The sequence below is a fragment of the Pseudonaja textilis genome, chromosome 4, assembly GCF_049901715.1.
Source record: "Pseudonaja textilis isolate UNSWEBS1 chromosome 4, rPseTex1.2, whole genome shotgun sequence".
Classification (NCBI taxonomy): Eukaryota; Metazoa; Chordata; class Lepidosauria; order Squamata; family Elapidae; genus Pseudonaja; species Pseudonaja textilis.
This window is the reverse complement of record NC_141993.1, coordinates 15,314,269-15,340,443: the sequence shown is the minus strand read 5'-3', so window position 1 is coordinate 15,340,443 and position 26,175 is coordinate 15,314,269. Positions and strand designations below refer to the sequence as shown.

At 43.5% G+C, this 26,175-nt stretch overlaps 1 protein-coding gene across 2 annotated transcripts in view; it reads right to left on the bottom strand.

Annotated features, from left to right (window-relative positions):
- TET1 (tet methylcytosine dioxygenase 1) overlaps positions 1–26,175 on the bottom strand; it is a 90,886-nt gene that overhangs the window by 55,997 nt on the left and 8,714 nt on the right. Inside the window, exons 2-3 of one of the 2 annotated variants that reach the window (XM_087932302.1) lie at positions 20,785–22,792; positions 2,331–2,381 (exon numbers count right to left, since the gene is read on the bottom strand). In XM_087932302.1, the coding sequence (XP_087788428.1) occupies positions 2,331–2,381; positions 20,785–22,677 (1,944 nt within the window). In that variant the 5' untranslated portion in view covers positions 22,678–22,792. The remainder of the gene's footprint in view (positions 1–2,330; positions 2,382–20,784; positions 22,793–26,175) is intronic. The other variant, XM_087932303.1, reaches the window with a different exon arrangement.

Below are 26,175 nucleotides of genomic sequence, written 5' to 3'. Positions count from 1 at the left end.
TTGGGTTAGAAGACCATCCAACTCCACAAGACTCTGGAATTACTACTCCCAGTTAAGAGTAGCAGCAACAGCTGAACATCATTGCCTTCATATTAAGGGCAGCAATTTTACTAAGTTTGATCCAGGCAAACAATAAGTAGTACACTGCTAAAGTAGCAGAATTCATATCAACAGGGCTATAGGGATGAGCTCTGTTTTCTTACAATCTTATGAACCTCAGGGGTCATCTAGTCCAACCTCCTGCATTGTCTGTTCCACTGATTGAAAGCTTATACTGTACATTCAGGAAACTCTTGCAACGTTTAACCCACTGGTCCTGGTCCTACTCCCTCAAGGGACAGGGAATATCTACTTCCTCTTCTATATAAGAACTTTTCAGATATCCAGTGACTACTCTACATAGCCCCCCCATCCAGCTTCTCTCCTGCAGGCTATCTAGAGAGTGGTGTAGCGTTTAAGATGCAGACTTAGCGATCAAGAGCTCATTCCCCACCTCAGGCATGAAAGCCAAGTGGGCGACTTTGGGCAATTCATTCTTTCTCAGGCTAACCCATCTCACAGAGTTGTTATGGGGAAAACAGGAGGAGAAAGAAGAAAATCAGGACAGGATTAAAAATCTTATAAATAAGAATACCCAGGTCATTTAATAATTTCTCGTAAGGCTGGGCTACCAATAATCTCACCACCTTGGAACTTCTCCTGTGAATTCACTCACTTCTCTCCATCCCTTTTGGTGTTCAGAACCAGACACATTATTCCAAATGGTGTCTCGCCAGGATAAAGGAAAGTTAATTCACTTAATTACTATTTAGTTTGCTCTTTCTTGGTAGCAAAGCAAACTGTTGAATGAGAACAAGGAATCTATTGTTTTCTTCCTTAAATTATTGTTTGTTGTTTGGTTCATTAAATAAATCAATCAAAAATCACAGCTCTAAAAGAACAGGTAAATTGATCAAATTCAGAAAAGAATACAGTAAAAGCTACAACACATTAGAAATTTAGATGAGGTATTTCCCAATTCACATTGAAAATGGAACTCTGAAAATTTCACTAATTAACAATACAGTCTAATACATATTTACCTATAAGCCCCAGTGCGCTTATTATATGTTATGCCTAAATAAGTCTGCATAAATTGCAGCCGTATCTGGAGATTTTAGTGAATGCAAAGGCATTATCTTAAATTTTTAAAGAATATCTGCTTTATATCTGTATTATCTATTTTGCCCAATGAATTATTTTCACAATTTTTAAACAATGATTTGCAAGTGGCAAGGGCAAAAAAATACTCATAACTACTACTGTATTCCATCACTTTAACAAAGTATAGTTACTAAAAAAAAACTACTTTAATAGTCATTAGGATTTAAAGCCTTAAACTTAACGCACGCTTCCAAGCAATCCATACCATGACGTTAGAGACCCAGGCAAACATCCCAATAAGAAAACATACCAACAATTGGGTGCGATACATTTTTACCGTCAAAGCGCTACACGAAACACCCTGGCCAAGAGTTAGAATTCTGTAAGGCTAGAATAGCACGCAGCATGGGAGGGGCCCAAATTCTCTATTATGGGGTGGGGATTCCCCATCGTAAACAGGGATTTCCTCAGCACGTGTGCAGGAATTCCCTGAATCACTGAAAGAGAACAAGGTAGCCATTTATAGAGGTCAATTACGTGCATGCAAAGAACATGGAACACGTCCTGGGGTTTTTCCCACTTGCTAGTTCTATGACTCCACAATATTTGAAACATTTTCAGTTCAGCACTCATTTAGTGAAGAACATGCCCTTTAAGATAACTTACCAGTTTCAGACCCTAATTGTCCGAAACGTGTCAACTTTACGGAAGGGACAATTGATTTTAATGAACATAAGTAAAATGAACATTAGCACAATTATTTCAACATTCGATATAAAATAGGCGCAGCCTGGAAAGAAGTTCGTTTTTTGGGACAGAGGCATCATTTCCAGGGCTGCCCCTGAGCATATTTACTTCAGCAGTCATTCTGAATTAATTCAGCAGGGCTTACTCCATCATAATCATCTTTTACCACTGCAGCCTTTATAGAACAAGAAGGAATATCAAGAACAGCTTGATTTTTAACTGGCAGCTTGTGCATTCAGTGTCAGTGTTCCATATCCCAGGGAAACAGAGAAACGTTGTGAGCTTTTTACATTTAGCTAAAAATACCAACATCTGGAGAGTCATGCCCCTTTTCTCATTCCATCCTAAAAGCCAGACCAGTTTTTCTAAAAATGCAATTAATAAAACAAGCAATAGGGGTGGGTTTGTTTGTTTTTTAGGTTGGTTTTTTTTTTTTTTACCTTTGGAACTCTTCGCTTCCTTCTCTGAGGCCTTTTGTTTTCAGTTAGCACCTAAAGAAAGACATCAAACGGCAAAATAAACCCGGGTGAATAAGCCAGTCAGGTAAACCAAACCAGTTTTCCCCTTTTTCGGAAGGCTTCACAGGGCACCACCACCACGCAAAAGGACTTCTCCCGCGACTTAAAACGGGGACCGAGGAGCAAGTCAGCCGCAACACCACCACGGGGAAAAGAGGGTTAACCAGGAAAGAGGTGAGGGGGGTGAGGGGAAAACCCCCAAATAAACAAACCACCTTTCCCCCAGCTCAAAAGTCGGGGCTGAGGAAGGCTCGGCATTCTTCACAGCGAAAAGCCACAGGGTAGCAGCCATCTTGCTTCCTTCTGCAGAAAAGCCCTGTGAGGAGTGTGCACTTCTTCAGCGCGCTTTGGCAAAATTATGCTCATGGTGCTTCACAGCCACAGCGGCGGCAGCAGCGGCGGCCGCTCGGAGAGCGCAGCAAAACCTGCCTGCCAACGCTAGGGACGTGCTAGGCATGCCTCGCGATTATTACTACGCACGCACACACACACACACACACACACACACACACACACACACACACACACACACACACACACAAAAATGAGAAAAAGGGGAGAGGGGGCGAGGGGTGGGAGAGGGACCTCCAAAAAGGCCGAGCCAATGACAAAGCGAAGCAAGCCCGCTGTGTGTCCAAAGCGCTCGGCTCGGCTCCCCCAAACAAAGGGGGCTCTCCTAGGTGGGCTTTGCGCGCAGCCAAGGAAGGGAACGGCAGGGCGGGCGCAAGCAACGACATGGACTCCCCTCGCCTGCGGATCCGACCAGAGGGAAATCAAGGAGGGGGGTGGGTGGGGGTTGTAAGCGGACGAGGCGGAAGCGAAGTGCTGTTGCTGCGTGTTTTTCTCTCTCTCTTTTTTAAAATGGAAAGTGTTGCGAGGCAGCAGAGCAAGAAGCCCCCGCGTCTTTGGCTGCACCGGCGCAAGGCGCGCGCGGGGGGGTGATGCTCCGACGAGAGGCTCGGGTGGCCCCCTCCTCCTCCTCCCCCGGGCGCATTTTGCCTTTATAAGGCGAGGGCTGCACCGCCGTCCTGTTTCCGGCGCGGGTGAGCCGAGGACAGTACCGCGGGGGGGACGGGGAGATGGGGACGGGGCGGGGGGGCTCTTGGTCGGCCGGCAGGCATTAGGCGCTCCCTCCGGGGAGGTTGGGGGCGCGCCTCGAGGTTAACGAAGAGCGCGGCGGCGCCCCGGGGAGAGCAGGGTGGAAGAGAGGCGGCCTCCTCTTGAGGGCTCAACAGGTTTCCCCAGCGGCCCCGGGTTCTCAGCTGACGTTTACCTGGATACGGGGTTGAATGGACGGACTCACTTTTGCTGGCCTGCCTTTTCTCCCTGAGAGGAGGGAGTTTGAAGCGCACCGCCCGGGTTGGCGTAAACCGGCGAGGCTGAACTGCCGCGGGGCTACTTTGTGACTCACTGGGTTTGTCACACAGCCAGCCTCGAAAACGCGACCCAAGACGGCGGGGTCGGCCATTTAGGCAGCAGGCTCCAGAGAAGAGACCTCTTTGTTATCTAGTTGCTGCTACACGTTGTGGTTTTTCGAATACGGGTGTGCAGTACAATTCCATTTGCAAGCCATTCTCCGCCTACGACCAACTCTTGCAAAGGAATAAAAAGTGAGGGCTTGGAATAAAGACTTCATGCCGAACATGGGATTTATTAGCCAAGCTCTGGAAAAGGGTGAACGATCATCCGTTCAATTAACTTCCAAAATTTTTGTGGTTTAAACAGAATGTCTACATTAGATCGCCTTTTGCCACTGTGGTCCCCTTCCAATAAGGCTGCTCTTCCCAACCCATTGCAACCCAAGGTAACTAATCTTATCACACCCAAGGTCAGAGGAGGCACTCGCATACAGTCACATATCAGCTATTTACATTTTAGCCTAATGTGTTGTGCAGTCCAGACTAATCTGGTGGCTTTTTTTTTAATGTTTTGTGCAAACCAACTGCATAAATATTTATAGTCTCTTATCTAAAGTGGCACTGATAAATCATTTCAAGAATACATTCTGTAAGACAACTTCCGTAATTGCAGGTCCCTGAATCTGGTCTTTTCAAGCTTATTAGACAAACAAGCATATCAATCTTGGACTGTTTAATACAACTCAAAGCGATGGCTTATTGAATCAAGTACAACTGGCTCTATTCATATAACACACTAAACTATAATCTGTGGCTTACGATACTATGATTGGGTTCATATTAACCACTGCTTTAAATCATGGCAAAGTGTGCTTAGTGTGAAATCCAAGCTTTAACAGTAGTGAAAATCAAGACCACAGCAAACCCCTCAATTATGATTTCCATCCCTGATCTACTGTAAATTATCTCACCTGAACAATGGCTGTATGCATTATGCAAACCTCAATGGAAAGGTAAACATATGATTAACCTCTCCTTTGGGATTCTAAATAAAGAAACTGAAAAAAAGGAGTTGGCTGCAAAACAGGGTTGCTCTACTGTTTTTACCTCGTATTTCAACTCTTGTACTCTTGCAAGAGATATAACAGACATTACAGTTGGGTGGGAGGTGATTCTGCCTTCCAAGTGCTTGTAGCTTCAATAACCACATGATTTTTAATGGCCAATTCCCATCCTCTTTAAAACACCAATGTACAATCATGGCAAAGATTGCTAGTTAATGGCTGACACTGAAAGTGACTTAAGAACCATGATTAATTTATGGCTGTTCTATTGGGAGCACAACCAAAGGTAAAACCTGCAAAGTCTTAACAAGTCAGGTTAGTATCACAGGGGTGTCAAATTCACATAGTCAAGAGTGGCTTCATGTGATGTTATCAGGACTTTTTCCCCTTCTCTAAACCAGGCGTGAGCTTGGGCAGTACGTGTCACATCCAGCCCATGGGCTGGGAGTTTGACAGCCCTGAGGTAAAGTGCTAAAACAGATAGTCGATACACACTTCAAAATAATATTTTTTGTTTGTAGCAATAGCTACAAACAGAGAATCAAATATTAATATTTATTCAGAAAGAATAAGGATGCATACTCTTGACTGCATGTTGCAAGATTATCTTATTCTGTGGGCGAGTGGACTTGGAGGCATTTTAAATCAGTCTGCAGAAAGCCTGGCAGTTTGTGACATCTGGTGAATTATTTGAATATTTTTTATAAAGCAAAAAAGGCACTTCATAAATTATGTTCTTCCTCAACCAAAAGCATTTGCATGTTGGCAAAAGCATGTACACAGAAACATGAAACAAGTGCTTAAGTACATTTTGCTGCAAATAAATATACATATGTCTCTCTCGCACACATTCAACACATACGCATGCACACATTGGATATTAGGCTCATTAGTCCCCAATTACCAAAGTGACTTAACAGTTTACAATAAAAACGTAGAACTGTAGTTAAATACTGGCATATGAAAACCCCCTTTCACCATTTTTTTCATTTTTTTTTTCATAAGAATAGTAAGGAGCCAATAGAAGGGAGAACATTCACAGGCCTGGAAGGCTACAGAGAAGGCTCCTCAAATTATCTCAGTAAATGTTGTGTGAATGTAAGGACTATATTAAATAATTTTTTTTGAATCAAGATACCTCAAATGGGCTAACTTACAGAATCCATCCAAAATACAGGACCCATGATTCTGGTGGAATTGAAATTTGACACTTTATGAAATGTTTTATGACAAAAAATATCATTAAGACATTTTATACAAAATGTTATATGAGACATTTCCTGTGGTCAACTCCTGAGTTTGCTATATAGTTGAACATAGGCTATTTTCAAGGCAGATGTCACTCTGAATATGTCCTTGGCTTTTAAAAAAAACTGTTCCAGTGAAGGAAGCACACTGGATGCATTGCCATTGTTGAAAACATTGAGGAATCTGGTAAGGAAATCACTCCGAAATAATGACCTGACGAGTCACAGGTTGTCTAGTATTATCTAAATTCAATCTCACTTTACAAAATTATCCTGCAGGCAGACATTCAAGAGAGGCCCAGACTTAACTAACATTAAATCTATCATCATCCAGCTTCAGATCTCTTAATGATTTCCCAATTTTACGTAAGCACTGTAAGCTCCTAGAGACAAAATTGAGCCTTCAGGGATACCATTTTGAAGAACTCTCAAAATGACATCACTTGGCAGTCTACCTTGAATGTCAAACCAGCACCTCCTATTCCCAAATCTCTCTGATGATCCACAAAGAATCTAGCGTTGCTGGCATCAAAAATTGCTGATTTAGTTTTACAACCTAAAATATTGTAAATTGCTTGGCTGCCTTAAGGTTTATGACCAACCCCCTCAAAAAAAAAAAAAAAACACCCAAGTTTTTGTAAAAAGAAAGAAAAGAAAGAAGGCATAATGTAACATTTTTGTTTCTTTGTTTTTGCTGTGACAAAACTGAAAATTTATGCAACCTAATTGTATGCATACTTTCTTAATCATCAGGCCTTTCTTTAAGGGAATTTGTTTTCAACCATGTAGAGTAGAGGTTTCCAACCTTGGCAACTTTAAGCCTGGCAGACTTTAATTTCCAGAATTCTGGGAGTTGAAGTCCTCCAGGCTTAAAGTTGTCAAAGGTTGGAGACCCCTGGTGTAAAGGATTACATTGTTAGGGGGAAAGTCAATACTAATTAATGGAATTTCATCTGACAGTGAACAAAACCAGGTTGATTTTCTTCCAAAGCCTTCAAATGCAGGTGGAGCCTATTTAGGAAACCAAAATATTTGAGGATGGAGAGAGGAGGAGGGTAAAGAGTCATACTAGATGACTCCAATTCTCACCCTTGAATCTGCTCTTAGCATGAAAAAAAAAACCTAGAAAACTTGCATGGTAAAAAGCAGCACTGAAGACAATGAAGCTTATTTTCAAGTTGTGTCGGACTGCACGGTTAATCTAATTTGACAAATCACACTGGAAGCCTTGAGGTTTTGACACACATCGTTCATTCAAGTGTAAAGTATCAACTAATGTGCAAATTAGGGCAGCCAAAGGCAGCCCAAACCTTTCTGCACAGAATTTCAAGCTGTCCCAGGCTTGCAGTGAGAGTGTGACTTTCAAGGTTTTTTAAAAATGTATTTATAATTTTTAAGAACTGCTTCAGTCTACAAATTCTCTAAGCCAAAAAAATTCATGATCTCCCAGTTTCTAGCCTGATGCCTTAACTACTATACCAAACTGCAAACACAGTGATATGAAAATTAAATATTAACAATTTCATAACTACACATGGCACATTCTTGATAATGAGGATCCAGAGGTAAGTACAGTATTTTTATCCTGAATGGGCCTTTTCAGTTTATTTCAATGGCCTTAAAAGCCAAGCACGGGTAATAATTTTATCAACAGAATTAGACTGAACAAAGTACATTCTTGATGCAATTAAAGGAAAAGGAAACAGTATTAAATTAAGTTGCAAAATTCTTTTCTCTGTATCAAAATGCCCAAGAAAATGAATCTTGAAACAAAACACCAGAAAGAAGTTAAAGAGGAGGCTGTTTATTAGAAGGAAAAGATAGTGTATGAAGAAGCAAAACCTCACCGTACAATGAGATCAAGAGAAATCAAAGAAACCCGGAAAAAGACAGGCAGAGATGCTAAAATTCCTCCTTTTCTTGAGCAGGATCCTGTTAGGAGTCACTTTAATTCCTTGTTTTCATTGCTTCCCATTTTAAACTGCCATCATTCTTTTTTAGCCACTTGGGCAGAGATTTGTTAAATAGTCAAACCCAAATAAGCAATAACCCTTATATACCACTTCACAGTGCTTTCCAACCCTCTGTAAGCGGTTCACAGAGTCAGCATATTGCCCCCAACAGCCTGGCTCCTTATTTTACTGACCTGAAGGATGGAGGACTGAGTCAACCTTGAGTTAGTGGAGATTGAGCTGGCAGTGAGCTGAATTAGTTTGCAATAGTGCATTTAATCACTGCACCACCATAGCACATATAAGAACAGATAATACATGTAGTTGTCAATGTTTTATGGCAGTATTTCTTAACATAAGCAAGTTTAAATGGGTGGACTTTTAACTCCCATAATTCCCTACCTAATGCCTGGGAAATTCTGGGAGTCGTAGTGCAGCCATGTTAAAAACTTGTTGAGGAACCCTAGTTTATGGTCCCCCATCTATGGTTGGTTTTTGATCTTTGGAGCTAAGCCTTCTTCTCTGTTATCCCTCAGAGATAGGGCGTTGGTACTTACCTGATACGCCCATTCTCTGTGAGCTGTGAAGAGCATCCAGAAGTGGGGAGGTGCTTCAGTCTCTTCTGGAAAGGCTGGGCTTAAAACTCCAGGACGCTCCTCCTCCTCCACGGGACACCTCCCCAGCGTCCCCCAGTTTTGCGAAGACTGAGTGCCAAAGTCTGGAACTCATTACCTAATCTAGATCCCTGACCGGAATGGAACCCACCAGATGGAAAGAAATGGGTGGGGCTGGATGCTCTTCACAGCTCACAGAGAACAGGCGTATCAGGTAAGTACCAACGCCCTTTCTCCCATGAGCTGTTCAGAGCATCCAGAAGTGGGACATACCAAAGCTTGGCCTGTCCTTAGGAAGGGACTCCATCTGGATCGAAATCCACTCCTAAACTCTATGGACCCTCTGCAGGACTCTTCTGCCAAATGAAGCATCCGCTGAGGTGTAGACATCAATTTTATAATTTCTGACAAAGGGTGATGGTGAAGCTCAAGTCGCCGCTCTGCAGATTTCGTCTATGGAAGCCCGAGTGGCCCATGCTGCTGATGTTGCGGCACTCCTTGTCGAGTGGGCTGTAATGCCCTTAGGAACTGAGATGGACTGGCATTCGTAACTTTTAGCTATGGTGGCTCTCAACCATCTACCAATGGTCGTCGATGACACCCTGTGTCCTAAAGTGGATGGGTTGAAGGATAGGAATAGAGCCTCAGATTTTTGAAATGCCGCCATGAGGTCTATATAGATGCTTAATGCCCTTCGAACGTCAAGTCGATGCCATTGATGCTCCAGTCTATGAGATGGTTTCAGACAAAAATTTGGAAGCACCAACTCCTGCGCTCTGTGGAAGGCTGAATTTACTTTAGGGATGAACAATGGATCCAATCTGAGAACCACTCTGTCCGCATGAAACACGCACAGGTCCTTTCTCATCGACAATGCTGCCAACTCGGAAATCCTCCTTGCTGATGTGATCGCAATTAAGAAGACCACCTTATATGTCAGGAATTTGAGACTAGCGGTTCTTAAAGGCTCGAACGGGCCAGTTGTAAGTGCGGTTAACACCTTGTTGAGCTCCCAAGTGGGATAGCGGTGAATTACAGGAGGTCGTAAGTTTGCAGCACCCTTAAGAAAGCTGCGGACATGTGGATGGTGCGCTATGGAACGAAGGTCAGGATATCACCGAAGCTAAGGCTGCCACCTGTCTGCGTAATGTATTTGGAGATAGGCCCTTGGTCAACCCCTCCTGTAAAAAGTCCAATAATTGTCCTATTGATGGGCAGTTGGGTCAATCTTAGGCCCCCGGGCAGCGACAGAAAGCGGACCACATGGCCTCGTATAAACGATTTGTAGAGGACCGTCTGGAAGCTTGTATGGTGGCAATGGCATCCTCTGAAATCTGTTGGGTCCTTAAACGGTTCCGCTCAACCTCCATACGGCTAGGCTGAGCCATTGTGGGTCCGGGTGAAGTACCGGCCCTTGCGAGAGAGAAACCCTCGACGGTAGAATTTTCCAAGGTTGTTCTCTCGACAGGTCCTGTAAGTCCATGAACCACGTTCACCTGGGCCAGTAAGGGGCGACCAATATCAGTTCCGCTCATTCCTCCAATAACTTCTTGATCAACCTGGGTATTACAGGGAGTGGAGGAAACGCATATAGAAGTCCGGGAGGCCACTGACATCGCAGAGCGTTGACGGACTCCGCCCCCTGAGTTGGGTACCTTGAAATATACCAAGGCAATTGGGCGTTGAGGGGAGAGGCAAATAGATCGATCACCGGTTGCCCAAACCTCTGCACTGCTTCCTGGAAGAGAGACGGGTGTAGGCGCCATTCTGCCTGATCTATTGAGGCCCTGCTGAGCCAGTCCGCTTGTGTGTTTAAGGCCCCTGCTATGTGCTCTGCCTTGAGCGACAACAGATTGGCCTCGGCCAACTTGAACAACCTGGCCGTCTCCAGCATCAGGAGTTTGGAGTGGGTACCCCCGTCTGTTTACGTGGGCCTTGGTTGTGATATTGTCTGTCAAGATCAGAACGTGGCGTGATTGGAAAAGGGATAGAAAACTGCGTAATGCCAGATGAAGTGCTCGCAGCTCCAACAGGTTGATGCTTTGTGATTGTTCGGAAACAGTCCAACTTCCCTGTGCAGTATGGGATTGGAAGTGAGCTCCCCATCCTACCAGGTTGGCATCGGTTGTGATCGTTGCACCCTGCAAGGTTCCTTGAAAGGACACCCCTTGTTTATCGTGTTTTCCGACCACCAGCAGAGTGATCAGAGAACACTGTGTGGTACCTTTATCCGGACGTTGGAAGTGGCTCTTCCGGATCATTGGAAAGGTAGCAGGAACCATTGCAGATCTCTAGAATGGAATCGAGCCCAAGGCACAATGGAAATACAAGAAATCAGTTTCCCTAACAGTTGAGACAGAACTGCCAGGGAAACCCTCTTTAAGACTCTGATCTCTCTGGCCAAAGACTGGATACTATTCAACCTGTCCTGAGAGAGAAAAACCTTACCCTCCATGGTGTCTATCACCGCCCCTAAATGAACTAACCTAGTTGAAGGGATCAAATGGCTTTTATCCCAATTTATCGAAATGCCGTGACCTTGAAGGGTCTCCAGAGTAATCTTGGTATCCAAATTTGCTTGATGTCTGGAAGATGACAAAATTAAAATATCATCCAGATAACATTGTAAACGAATAGATTTGATCCTGAGGGAGCAGCCAAAGCCGCTAGGACCTTGGTAAAAGTCCTATAGGGGCCGAAGCCAGACAGAATGGTAGGGCGATATATTCGTAGTGGCAATCACAATAGCAAAGTCTAAGGTATTTGTAGTGAGCAGGTCTAATTGGCATATGTAGATAAGCCTCTGTCAGATCTATAGAGGTCAGGACATCGTTCGCTCTGATGCTGAGCAGAATGGACTGGAGAGTAGTCATTTTGAATTTTTGATAAACCAATGATCTGTTCAGACGTTTGAGGTCCAGAATTGCCCTCCAGCCCCCCGAACTCTTTGGGACCACAAACAATAGAGAGTAACAGCCTTGACCCTGTTGTTCAGATGGGACCTCTCTAATGGCCCGAATATGCAGAAGATGATTGATAGCCTCCTGCATCAACTCTCTCTTAATGGGGTCTGTGGACCTAGGGCTCCTAATGAAAAAGTTCGGAGGGGAGGATTGAAACTCTAGCGCCAAACCAAACCTAACAGAGTCCCTGACCCACGCATCAGAGGTGGAGCTGTCTCATTGATCAGCAAACAATTTTAGCCGCCCTCCAATGGGAGCTGCTGTCAAGGACTCACTTGAGGCGACGAAAAAATCAACCTCCGGTACCTCTGGGGTTTCTTCTGTTTTGGCCTCCCCGCTGACCTCTGTCAGAAGATTCCGGCCTATCCTGTCTAAAACTGGGTCTGTAGCCTGATGTTCTTTGCGATCTGGGAACGTATGGGCCTTGATAGTAGGTCCAAAAGGAACCCCTTCTAAACGACTGGGGAGTTCTGTTTTCCAATCTCCAAAAAAGAGGGGGAAGCACTTTTTTCTTGTTTCTATTCTCAATAAGCAGGGGCTCCAAGACACTGCCAAATAATTTATCCCCCGATATTGGGGCTGATGCCAGCTTGCATTTATGCTTGGTATCCACCTGCCAATGTCTGAGCCATAGCAGTCTCGGTGCTGATACGTGAGATGCTATGGCTCTAGATGAGAATTTGACTGCATTAAATGTGGCATCGGCGGAGAAGGGAGTACCTCTTTATGGACCACTGGCTTGGAGAATAGAGAGACACTGTGGCTAGAAGAGGCCACCTGTGGTTCTGAAGCCACCCCTTCAAGGGTTAGCTGGTCCGTGACCAAAGCTTTGTGCAGGAGTGATTTAAATAAGGAAGGTTTAAAGACCACTGCTGAGAGAGGTTGATCAGATCTTCCTCCTCTGACATATTAGGATCTCTGATCTCACCTTCCTCCTCCTCAGAATGAGAGGAACGACTGTGTTTAGAAGGCTTAGTATAATCCCTCTCCTCATCCTTGCCCCAATCTGATAGGGTAGGCTGGAAACTGAACTGTTGTCTGGGAAGGCATTTGTGGGATGAAGGGACAAATTAGGGAACAAGGACTGCCCCCCCCCCCCCAGTGGGCAAAGGAGTTCTTGAAATCCCTCAGCCAGGCCCTGTCTTATGACCACTGAGACAATTTCTCTGATGTCATCAGGCCTGTTCCCGGGGTGGTGGTGTTCCATTGGGTGCAAGTCCACAGCAGTGGGAATGTAGGTTGCCTTAGGCCTAGGCCTATGGTCCCCTTGAATCATTTGACCTATGAGGAAAGAGGAACCAGAGCCCCAGATTGCCTGTCTAGATGAGGGCCCTGATCTGCTTAAATCCTGAGGTAAAAGCTCTTCTTCCATCCTCTCTGGAGACCAGGCTAAAAGGTGGCTAGCAGAACTGGGAGCATTTCCCGCCCACCTTATAGAAACCTCTGGGCAAACCTGCACCTCCCCTGACTGAGAAGCCTGCTGGATCTGGTCCCTCATCTGTGCCAAAGTCTTTGCAAACTGCTTTTCCAAAGCAGCATGCCTTCTCTTCTCAGCCCTGAGCTCCGATTTGGAAGTCTTTTGGGGTGTCAGGGCCTTGACCCTGATCTTAGCTGCAGCATCTCTATTTGCAGAATGGCCTCTTTGTCTTCTTTTCTTCCCCATATGGGCTTGAGAATCTTGGGCTTCTTCCAGGCCCTTGGGATCTGACTGGGTGACTTCCCTCTCCATTCCGCAAACAGGGCAGGGATAAGAGATGAGCTTCCCCTGTGGTAGTACTGTCTGTAGCATGGGCCAGGTGAGCTGTGGAAGCTGTGAGGCTTCGCTTTAAAAAAAAAAAAAAACACAAAATGGCCACCTGACTTTCAAAATGCCCGCCGACCACGTGAGGTAGCCCTGGGATGGCCTCACTTCCTCCTTCACCCCTTAGGCGCTTACCAGGCCCCGAGCAATTAGCAATAGCCAGGAACAGCTGCAAAGTGGCAGAACTGAGCTTCGGAATCAGCTGCGAAGCAGCTAGATTAGCAGCAGAACGGCAAGTCTCCACAATCTTTGGGACTGCGTGGGAGACTCTGCAGAACGCTCCCCAAGTCCGCAATCCCTGCTCTCCTGGGGTTAAATCTCGACCGGGGCCCCGGGAACAGTAAGAAGACTAGAAACCTTACTACAGAAATCACTATTTGCTAAACTCTCCGTTTAGCTCAATAAGACTCCTTCCAGAGACAAGGCTCAAAGATAAGAAGCTGAGTCAAAAAGATGGCGAGCCACCTAGGGGCCGGCTTTTTATAGTGGCAGAGTCAGCTCTATGACATCAGAGGGAGGAGTCATATCCCATTCCTGGACTCTCATTGCAGCGTGGATGAGAATAACATAGTACTGTTGTCTTATATATCCATTGATTTAAAAGGAACTCTTCAGGAACAGTTGGCTGAATGCTGTCAAGATTAAAGATCAATTATTCCAAACCTAGGATCCTTCTGTTTGCTTGGCAGCTCAAGGGACACCTGGTAGAGCAAGTTAAAAACTTAAATATTGGTGATAGTAGATAAGATCATCTTTATTGTCATTTTTTACTGTGAGCACACTGACACACATTAAAAGGGAAATTCTGTTGCCTGTTCTCAAAAGATCAGTCCTATGGTAAGCGTTGGGCCCATTAATATTATACTGTCCAAAATGCCCCCAATCAGACATAGCTCCATGATCTTGCCTTTATTCTGGAGAGGCACTATTTATACCAACTGTCCTTAAAATGTTTTCTTGGCAGAGATTTAGTTGCACAGCTTTTATCTATCTGAGCGTGTTTAGGATCGTATAGCTGCTGTATCCTTCTCTTGAAAATACTGAAATTCTAGGCATTGTTTTACAAGCAGTGTGAAGTGTGACCAAGTATAATCCTTCACTGTGAGGCAACTAACATTACAGTGACCAGTATCTAGCGGTGTATGGTTTTATGTGGTTAATGTTCTATGGTTTTATGTGGTTAATGTTCTTCCATGTGAGCCTGGGATCCTTAATCCCTGTGGATAATTTTAAATCAGTTCAAAATAATGAGTTCCCAAAAACATAGAGAGTTATGGCACGTCATGGGATATATTATTGATAATGAGTTACAAAAAATTGGCGGTTAATATAAACAAAATGTGAAGGATATAGAAAAGCAAGATCAATTTCTATAATAATGAAAACAATAAGAGGGGAAGGAGATAATTTATTGTGTTCTTATCTTAGTTTGGGAGTTTTCAGACAATCAAAAAATATGGCAAAAGGAGATTAGAGTCATCGGGTTCGTGGCACTGTTATAAGGATATTACAAGGATGCAATGCATGTTTCTTCCCACTCATCTGTGGATAAGAATTTAATGCTTGACTGAAGTGAAGCCATTTCTCCTATTCTTGCATTTTCAATCTTTATAAATGTTTTTCCTTTTGGTATTTTTTTTCCTGTCTAGATCCCTAATTTAGCACCTAAACCACATATTCCTGGTTACCTGAGTAACCAGAACATTGTTTTAGCTTATAATACAATATGTCTTACAAGTATAGCTTGTTCTAGCTTGTTAACACATTTGATAAAACAATCTAATGCAGTGTTTCTTAACTTTGACAACTTGAAGATGTGTGGACTTCAACTCCCAGAATTCCTTACCCAACATGCTGGCTAGGGAATTCAAGAAGCCAAGCCTAAAAAAACATCAAGCTAATGTGAGTGGGTATCCTATATATTCAATATCAGACTCCTGAATGTAAGGCAACATAAACTACATTTTCAGCAAGATGAGCTTGCCTGGACTTGATTCAGTTTTACTCTGCTGAAAATACTGCATTAATTTTTGTATTTTATAATGTCTACAACTTATCTTGAGATTTCATCCAGTAATAAAATTAGCGTTAATTCTACACCAAGTTTTAAAGCATCTGAAAGTATAGAAAACGGAATGTTCCTGTATGGCTATTTTCAAATTCGAGTAAAAATGCATGATATATAATTCCTGGCCTTAATATTGAATTAAGAAAAAAGGATTGACCAATACATTGCTCATCATTTTACTCTCAAATCCTGCATCTTAATACATCTGTATTACAACTGCAATTTGACAACAGCTTATTTACAACACTCAGGATATTAGGAAAGATAAGGGCAACCATTCACAAGCTACTTCAAGGGACTGGCGTACAATTTAGGGCAGACAGCAAGACTGAACCACAGAAAGTGTGCATGCCACTCTTACACTCTGCTTCCCAGATTGGTCGATCCTAAATGTGTATTACTTCATTCCCTTGGCTTCAATAAAAGTTTTGCACCTCAAGAAAATAGGATGTGAGTGAGCAACTAGGCATACTGGATGGTGTGGACAAGATTTCTGGAAGATGCAGAATTTATAAATCTTTAAGGTGCATCGGCTCATAAAATTAGCTAGGAAAAAGAAGCTGCCTCTCCAAAAGTGGATAAGAATCCAAAACCCCTTTTAAAATTAAAAGTGATACTATAGAAAGTTAGCACCCACCCCTCTCCTAGAAGAATGAAATATTCCAGGAAATATTAAAAAGGCAGAATATAGTATTTCCCTGGATGAGAAAAGGAGAAACATGTTTTTACAGACAAAGCAGCTCCCTGCCCCCCTCTCCACCAGCTCCAGGGTGATGGGTTCAGGACATGATAGGATTAGCCCTCTACCCATCTCACCACATGGCACCTGGGAAGCTTGCATCACCCAGCAAGATTCAACCAAGCTACCCAGGGGGAGTCTGACAACCAATCAGGATCCATTTCTTGCCACAGGAACAGGAAGTAAGTTCAAAGCCCAACAGAGAGTATAAATCTTTCTCCCTCTCTCACACATTTTTGTGCTCATTTTTGTCCAGGAACGTAAACCACGTGGTCCAGTTCCACCATTAAAACCATCCTCCATGGTTTCCAGTGTCTTTCTTTAGGCATCTGTCTATTTTCATTAAGGACTGTAATAAGGCAACATATATAAATCATTTGGACTCAGATCTCTGTCACAGTATGCTTTGAATACTGGCCATATTTTATTTTATTTTTGGCCTGGTCAAATTGGCACCTTTTGCAGGTGACCCCTGAAGTTCTTCAAGGATATATTGTGTTTTAGAACAACTGTACTTTGCAATCCCAACCAGGAACAATAATTGAAATTATAATCTTATGTAACAAAATATAACAGGAGGTAGCAGCTACAGCACTCGTAAGATTTGGAGTCTTGTAAATCTATCCAGATTGATTGTTTGCGGAATTGGCTGTGGTGTAGCTGAATTGGCTCTGGTGAAATTGTCTTTTTGTCTTATTATAGTTTATGATATTTTAACAGATATTTTAACAGAGTTGGAAGGGACCTTGGAGGTCTTCTAGTCCAGCCCCCTGCTCAAGCAGGAGCCCCTATACCAGTGATGGCGAACCTTTTTGTTGTGGTGTGACAAAAGCGTGCACATACGTGCCAGCACCCACAATGCAATGTGCCCCGCCCCCCCGCGCATGCGCACGCAACACCTCTGCCTCATCCCCTTACCTGCACTGCACATGAGTGTGCTTTCTCAGCTGATTTTCAGCCCATTTGAGGCCGTTTTTGCCCTCCCGGAGGCTTGAGGGAAGCCTTTGAAGCCTCGGGAAGCTGAAAACAGGACCATTTCAGCACTTCCGGTATTTCCAGAAGGCCTCTTTTTCGGCCTCCCGAGGCTTCCTTTGAGCCTCTGGGAGGGCGAAAACAGCCTCAAATGAGCTGAAAATCAGCTGGGAAGTGTATACATGTGCAGTGCAGGAAAGTTTGGCTGGCGCTTGCATGCCCGCACAAATGGCTCTGCGTGCCACCGGTTCACCATCACGGCCCTATACCATTCCAGACAAGTGGCTGGTCCAGCCTCTTCTTAAAAGCCTCCAGTGATGAAGCATCCACAAGGTCTGAAGGCAGGCCATTCACTAATAAATTGTTCTCTGCACTTTTTCTACAGTCTCGACATCTTTTTTCCTTTTGTCATGACCAAAACTGGACATAGTACTCCAGGTGCTGTCTTACCAAAGTACATAGTATGAATCAGTACTACCCCTTCATGTGATCTTGATACTATCCCATTATAATATAAATAATATAAATTTATATAAATTATCTAAAATAAATAAATATGTTGTTTTAAGGTGTACACTATTCTCAGTCATATGTTATGTGGGCAACAATGTAAATTGAATGAAAAAAAAAATTGGTTTATCGTAATGTCAAATGCACCCATGTAAAGTGGTATAACAGTCCCATTCATGAATGGTCCTAGAGCTGATCCACCCTTTATAGGCAAGATTATTCTTTTCCATCAACCATTACAATCACACAATTCAATTTGACAGACCCTAGCCTTGCATTATCACAAGTGGTCTTTGAATACTGCCCAAGACCTTATGAGCTTCTACAATGCTGAAGGAAACTCAAAATCGAATAAGTCGACATTTCCTGTCAGCTAAATAGCCTATTCAAGTGCAAGGAGGAAGAAATAGTTCCTCAGCCGAGACATGAAAAGATTAATATCAATATAGGAGCATATTTTTCCTCCAAAATACTTCAGATTGAATTTAAGCGACATCAAAGTTCAGGGATGCTCCCAGCCTTTCAGGCTCCTAGATCTGCTGTGAAACATTTTTTTGATATACAGGATTGACCCCCAGGGAACAGAAAAATTCAAGGTTCGGTTTGGCAACCGTAAAATAAACTAGAAAAGGAAACTAAAACCAGCTTCCCTTCTAACATTATTGTCTGGGCTAAATGCTTCCTGCTGGTCTGGCCAATTTGCTTATAGCTCCATCCTGTGGCTAAACTCAGAGGCAGCTTGGATTTCTGCTTGACATCTCTGAGATATCCCAGGCTTGCGATATGCCACAGAATCACATCTGATTCCCTCTCAGAGTAGCCCCAAAGTACATAAATTCTTTCTGTGTGAAGAGAGTTGTTTTTACTGTGATAAACCACAACATTACACTGATTCATTTCAGGAAAAAAAGAGAAATCTCTCTCTATAAAAGTGAAATACCACTCACGCACCGTCACAAAATCTCCAGAACTGTAAAGCCTACAAACTTGAAATTTGGCACGTACGTTCCTCTTGGTTTCTAGGTGCTCACTAAGAAATGATTTTTTCAAAATGACTATCACAGAGCATTAGTATTTCATATATTGTTATTAACATGCTCTGATGCTAAGGAGTTCTACTCCCCCTCCCCACCTCACACAGCAAATACTGTTTCACTTTCACAGCACGAAACAGCTTTAATACAGAACAATTGAGCTAAGCCACACCCAAGCTCCTTGCTCACACAGCAAATACTGTTTCAGTTTCCAAACAGCTCTCAACTCTCCCGCACACTGACAGGACGCTAGCCAGATGAATACCGATGGATGCTGGTAGGCAGAAGCAGAAATTTTTTCCCCTTATTTTCCTCCCCAAAAACTAAGCCCGACCGCACAGTTTCACAGCAAAAGCATGGGTATCGAGCTAGTTACATATATTTTCTCCTCTTTTCAGGATTATTAGTCTTTTGCATATTTCACTGTTTTGAGTTCGTTAAAAAAGCAATGATGCACTAAAAACCAAATAAATTTATTCTGGTTTACAATTGTATGGTATTTTATTATTTTACTTTTTTAAAAAAAATTCTGGTGACTAAGTTATCATGATGCCAGAGGCCTGGTTGTTAATTAACAGAAATAATCAAGGATTTGGGTTTTTTTTTTAAGCATGGAGTAATATTCAAAGGTGGGAAATATCCGTCTTTTCCAGGTGGTGCTGATCTATCTCTGCACTTAGCCAATGGTGCAGTAAGCGGAAGTTGTAGTCCAGCAACACCTGGAAAGCTCTAGATTTCCCACCCAGACTTTTTGTTTGGAATATTTCTTGGCAACTTTATCTAGTGTTCTTGGCAGCCTTGCACAACCTTGGCCAGGCTCATTCTTATCAGAGACAATTAGTTTTAATAGCCTTTTAACCGTGAATTAATGGAATTCGCAGAGAAGCATTAAAAGCTTTTGCTTTTATCTCTGTTGGGTGTTTGTTGACTTGGAACAAGGTTTGGGTCAGAACATGGAGTCATGTGATCACCTTTTGCGACCTTCTGACAAGTGAACTCAATGGGGAAGCCAGATTCACTTAACAACCCTGTCACAAGCTGAACAACTGCAGTGATTCACATACAACTATGACAAGAAAAGCTTAACTGTTTTACTGAGCAACATATATTTTGGGCTCAACTTTGGTCATAAGTTGAGGACTACATAAGTTCCAACAGGATAGACGGTGAAAGGAAGCATAATAGGGCAATTCTTTCAGTTATTCTGGAGCTACAGATTTGACAATGGAGCCCTGCTCTAAGAGACTACAAGACAACGGTTGTAAGACAGAATGTAAAAGGAAACAGAAAAGTTTTGAAATCAAGGCAAAAAGTTTTTCTGAATGCGGCCCATACGGGAAATGCATTAACATCTTGAAATAAATCCAACCAGCAACATTCAGTTATTAGAAGAGAACAGGATCATTCTCCAAAGCACTGGAGGGCAAGACAAGAAACAATGGTTGGAAGCTCATCAAAGACAGAAGCAACTTGGAATTAAGGAGAAACTTCCTAACAGTGAGGACAATTAGCCAGTGGAATAGCTTGCCACCAGAAATTGTGGGTGCTGCATCATTAGAGGTTTTTAAGAAGAGACTGGACAGTCACTTGTCTGAGATGGTATAAGTTCTCCTGCTTGAGCAGGGAGGTGGCTGGACTAGAAGACCTCCAGGGTCCCTTCCATCTTTTTTATTCTATTCTAGAAGAGAGTGGAGTGTTAACCATCACCTTCAAAACATTAATCACAATTAAATACCAAAAGATATTTTGAATGATAACAAGGTATTCAACTGACCACCTCTTTTGAAACGCCTGTTCTTAACTGTTCAAAAATTATGTGAACTGCATTCTGCTTAATGCCTGCTAACATTGGCCATGTGCTGGCTGCGGAATTCTGGGAGTTGAAGTCCAACAGGCCTTAAAGTGGCCATGTTTGGACACCCCTGCTTTAAGTAGTTTGATTCCAGTGTACCTCATACAATCAGAAATCCAACCATTATTTCTCATGAAGGGCAAACAGATTTCAGACACGTAAATTCCAGTAATTCAAGCAATATCGAAACAAATCCGTTTACCTCTGCAGGCTGCTTTGAAGGTGGAATGGACGGTGGGGGCTTCTTCAGTTCTTCACATTTTCTCTTTTTACATATCCGGTGGCTAGTCTTGCGTTTCCTACAGCAGCTACACTCTTCACAGTTAGTTTTCCGCAGACAAGGTTCACAAACTCCACAGCGCCTTCTTTTTTTCTTTTCCAGCACAGGTTGCAAAGAGGCGAGGCACCCACCAGTTGGAGATTCAAAAGGGGAGGGCTCGGATGCCACCGCTGTGTTGGTGTCACATTTCTTGGGATCCTGGGGACAGTTGGTGATTTTTCCATCTCTTCCCAGCTGTAGCAAGGGATCCGGGTGCCTCGGAACGTACTTGTTAGGTGGCGCTGTCCTTGGCTCTTCCCCCTCTCCTGTAGCCAAGGGCAGCCTTGCATTAGGGGACTGTGAGAAACTTCTTTCAGACGCTTCCCTGCTGACTGGACTAGTGGTGTTTCTTTCTGGATTACAGGGTGCAGAGGCTGGATCGAAACCAAATGCTTCTGCAGCGATCCTTTCAAGCGTCCGTTCAAGGTCATCCAAGACGAAATTACTCAAAGAAATGCTAGAAATCTGTTCACAGACTGACTGCTCGTTTGGTGGCTCACAGCTATAGTGGGAAGAAGAAGAATCAAGTGTTTGGCTGCTTGGCACCAGCGCCAGATCTTCTGGTGTAGGGGGTTCTCCTCCAAGGCCTGGTTCTTTGAAGCAACCTTCTGGTCCAGAGGCACCCTGCAAACACTTCTCTTCTGCAATCAGAGGCTCAGCATCTGGTTTGTTCAGGGGTTCTGGCAGTGCAGACGGGTCATCCAGGTGCAATTTTGAGATCAGTTCAGAGGTAATCAAAATGGCAGCATCAGATACACAGGGATGTAGCACCGTATCATGTTCAGTTTTGGAATGAGATTCCAGAGAAGTCTCCGGACTTTTATTAGGCAACGCCAGGTCTTGTTCTGAGGAAAGGCTCAACATGGAAAAGGAATGTGAACATAAATGTTCTGGGGGGACAGGAAGTAAATTCAGGTTACTCTTTGCATATGGTTCTACAGGTGTCCCCAATTCATCTTCCTGTACCCTTAAAGTAGTGTCAAAGTCAAGGTGTAATTGATGGAGAAGAGGCTCAGACAAAATTTCATTTGAGGTATTAGTAAACAAATCTTCCAGGGCCTGCTCACTGGAAACAAATTCTTCACATCTGTGTTCTTCTTCTAGTATTCCTGAATTACAAGTATCCATCACACCATTATTAGAAACAGAAATTTTCGAGGGGTGCATTATCCCTCTCTTTTTGGCTTGATTATCATCTACAGAGGACCAGCCTGTTTCCTGAGAACATGGGGCCTTGTCTCCTTTGGGAGAAGGCAATTCGCTATTCAAGTTTAAATCTCGTGCAAAGGCTCTTGTAGTCTGTTCAACTTCTTTCCTTTCTAGTGCAGAGGAAATTCCTGATCTGACTTGCTGTCTTTTTCTTGGGCCGCTCTTCTTAGCTTTTGTGATTGTCGATGCTTGAAACAGCCTATGGGAAAACGGTTTCCTGCGGAGAGTCATGGAAAACCCACCGTAGCTCAAAGGAGGCTGATTGTGGAAGAGAACATTATCAGTTAATTCCAGGTTCATCCAAGATGTTCCAGAAAAGGCTTTGGTTACGCTGCTCCGGAGAAATCGGCATGGCGAACTTAATGGAGATTTACATCTTTGGGATTTTTTCTTGCCACCATTTTGGTTTTCGATTGATTTTCTACAGCTTGTAGGACACTCTTTCTTTGAGGACTCTTTTTTGGCATCTTTTGTTCCTTGGCAAGATTTCTTTTTAACAGGACTCAGCTTCTTTTTGCTTATCTCCTCTTTTTTAATTAATCGTGAAGATCTGGCATCCCGGGCCATTTCTATCAAACTCTAGATGTGTCACTGGAATTAAGAGTTCATGGAGTCTTGCAAATGTTCTTCATTTCAGGAGAAACCTGCACATTTGTCAGGACATTCTCTGTGTAGTGCAGAGCTGAAATAGAAAGAAAGAGCAATAAGGTATTGTGAAAAAATTTAGATTTCACACAGAAGCTTTAAAACATACGTGTCACTTTTTATAACTCTGTAGCTTTAATATCAAACTTGCAAGATGAATCAAAAGCTGCACAGACTGAGAATTAAGAGGAAAAGTGATATAGCTAGCAGCTTGCCTAAGGCACAGGGGGAGGAAATGGAGCAAGACTGCCCTGTTCATAATTCAGTTTGTTTACCTCTATGCTATGGAATAATATTAAAAGTGGCACATGTTTTTGGCAGCGAAGTCTGGAGGAAGTGGATTTTCTTTCCTCTGAAGGTGGTGCTTTAATTGTTTGTAGTTATTGTGTATCGTGCTTTATTTTTGGAAGGTCTGGGTTTCCCCCAGATCTTAAGTATTGCTGGAGAACAAACAAAACAGAAGGTTGATCGGCACTGAATCCACTGAGCACCAATATAAATGGAACAGAAAAGCTTCCTCCTCCACTTTAAACTGACAAGCACTGAATAGTAAAGCAAACAACGCGAAGGGTTGCAACATCCCCCTTCTCTAAGATTTTCAAAGCAGTCTTGGCAAGTTTTAGAGATAAGAAATTGGAAGCCCCAAAACGTTTTGAAATGCCGGTAGGAAGCACCACTAACTTCTACGCCCAACAACTACACACCACATGCTTTGCTTAATGGCATATACTCACTATTTATTTTCAGTTGTTAGGCCAAGAGGGCCATGCAGAAGATCTGCAGAACTTACAGAAATGGGTATCCAGAAGTAGCTCCTTGCTAAAGGAAAATGTTATCTCTTCCCTCCCTATCTGGGCCTGGGACAATACACAGTGCTTGCTATGTGTTAGTAACTCTTTTTAGTGACTCTTGGCTTGTCCAAAATGTTCATTTCCTTGCTAGGTGTGATCAGGACAGGCCCAAACCATTTAAACCCCTAAGGCAAAACATTTGGAGTGTAGCTTTCACTGTCATCAGACTTCTGCTGATCTCCATTTTAAGATCTTGCAGAGCAAATTTCATTCATTTGCCCAGGATACTGAGTCATGTGGATCAGATCTCTTGACTGGGGCAGATAATACTGGTTGGTTGAAACCTCGTCTGACTTTTAGATAAAGATGTCTGTTGCCTGACTTTGAAAATCTCTTCATCAAGATATGTTTTTCTTGATGGTACAACTACCAGTGGCTTCGAAGGGAAGGAGTACAAAATAATGTGCTAATGAGAAAAAATATATATTCGGCAGCAGAGGGGTAAGCAAACTTATGGCCAGTTTTAAAAAAAACTGGAAGAATTGAGAGCATACCTTGGATACCTTTACAAAATGGTTGCTGGAGATAGCATTGCCTGCTCACAAAACAGCCACCATTATGAATGCAGTCAACCACAAATCATCAATTAATCCTAAAGCAAAATATTGCAAAATTGTTCTCCTTTAGCCTCAAGAATGCTTTTTAACCCCTATTTTTCTCCCCCCCTTTTTTTTGAGCAATAAAGTATAGGGTGCAATTGCATTCCCTACCCCCCATTTGAAACTTCCTGTCATGTCTATCTGAGGTCCTGAGGAATTCTTGCAAATTAAGTTGCTGGTCTTTTGCTTTGCAGATATCATATTGCTATATCATTATTTTGATCCTGTTTTAAAAATGTCCGGTTGGGTCCCAGATGTGCAGCTGCCAAAGGGGAACCCTTTTGCCTCTCTCTGCTCTAGCAAAGAACACCAAAATGCCAGACTCACACAGTGTTGTTCAGACTCACTGCTGTTCACCTCTAGATTCGTAGCATACAAGATGGAGAACAAATGAATTTCCTAAATAAATACATCCAGTGAAAGCTACTATCTTCAACACAGTGCCTATCAGATGGGTGTTCCCTTAACTCCCCTAATTTGGCATACAACAATTTCGTATTTCACAAATGAAGGCAAATATACATGTCCCAGGGTAATGTTGCAGGATCCAATCTGGGTCAGTCACAGGAACCAGAGGTTTAGTCTTCCGAACTTTCAGCTCGTACTGGAACCCATCCTCAGGAAATTTCTCCCTAGAGAGGATGGACTCCAGTACAAGTCCAAAAGCTCAGAAGACTAAAACTCTGTTCCCGACCCAAACTGGATCCTGCAATTTCATATCTAGTAGCCCACAATGACCATCAAATTTCCAATTATTTTACATCTTTTACATTGCTTCACATCTGTTGCACAAGAGAACCTCAAAAGGTTCCTGAATTGTGATTTCCAGAATGACAAGGACCATCGTGCACTTATTTAGCCCCATAGCAAATGCCCTATTGATAACTGATCAAGTATCAATGCCATATTAACAACTGATAAACCTATCAAGATGAAAGCTAGCTTTCTGTCTAACCTGAATGTTCCAGGGGTATTGAAATTTGTTTTGGAATTTGGCAGTGGCTTATAGAGAAAGTTGTGGTTTGTATGGGCTGCCTTTACATCTGTGCTCCTAGAACAAGGGTCTCCAAACTTAGCAGCTTTAATATTTGTGGACTTCAACTCCCAGAATTCCTCAGGCTGGAATTCTCAGAATTCCAGGCCTTTGGAATTCTGAGATTTGAAGTCCGCAAGTCTTTAAATTGCCACGTTTGGAGAATCCTGTTCTAGGGAACATTGGCCCCCAACCTTTAGGGTACCAGAGACCGATTCCATGAAGGAAGGTTTTTCCATAGAGCTGTCTCGAGCGTCCAGGTTGGGAGGAGCTCCAGTCTCGGCTCTTCCAGGCTGAGCTTGAAATTGAGGAACGCCCCCTCACCGTCACGTGGTCCTCGGGCGCTCCCCAGTTTTTTGCTCAGCCTCGTGGCAAACAGGCTGTTTTTTCCCTTGCTCCGGTCGTTCAGCATTCTAGGCCTCTTCTCTCATCGCTTTTCACGTGGATCACCGGCAGGCAGCGCAGGAACTCAGGTTTGAACTCCCAGGGAGTGTTTTTAATATCCGAGCCGTTTCTTTAAGGGGAGAAAGCAGCGCTTCGAGCGCTCCCCCGCTTCGTTTGCCGCCCTAATCGCTCCGCGCGAGGCCGCTTCGTTTCTGCCTGCCTCTCCTCGCTTTAGCCGCCGTTCCCCCCCCCGCGAACGCCTTCTAGCCCAGGGTACGCTTCCCTGGCTCTCCCAAAGGCTCTAATCTTCCCTGGGAGTTTACCGCCGCTGGGGCTGCCTCCGTTACTTGCGGCCTCCATCTTGGGCCCCCTGTGGCGTCCGCCATCTTGGGTGTGCCCTGGAACGGCCGCCATCTTGGGAGTGGCCGCATGGCCATCCGCCATTTCTAGAGGCCCTTTTACAGGCCGCAGCCTTAACTGACTATTAGGCAGCCTGGGATTCCCTCGTCTCAGCCTGTCTTTCATTCTACCAACAGGCCTCCTGCAGAAATAG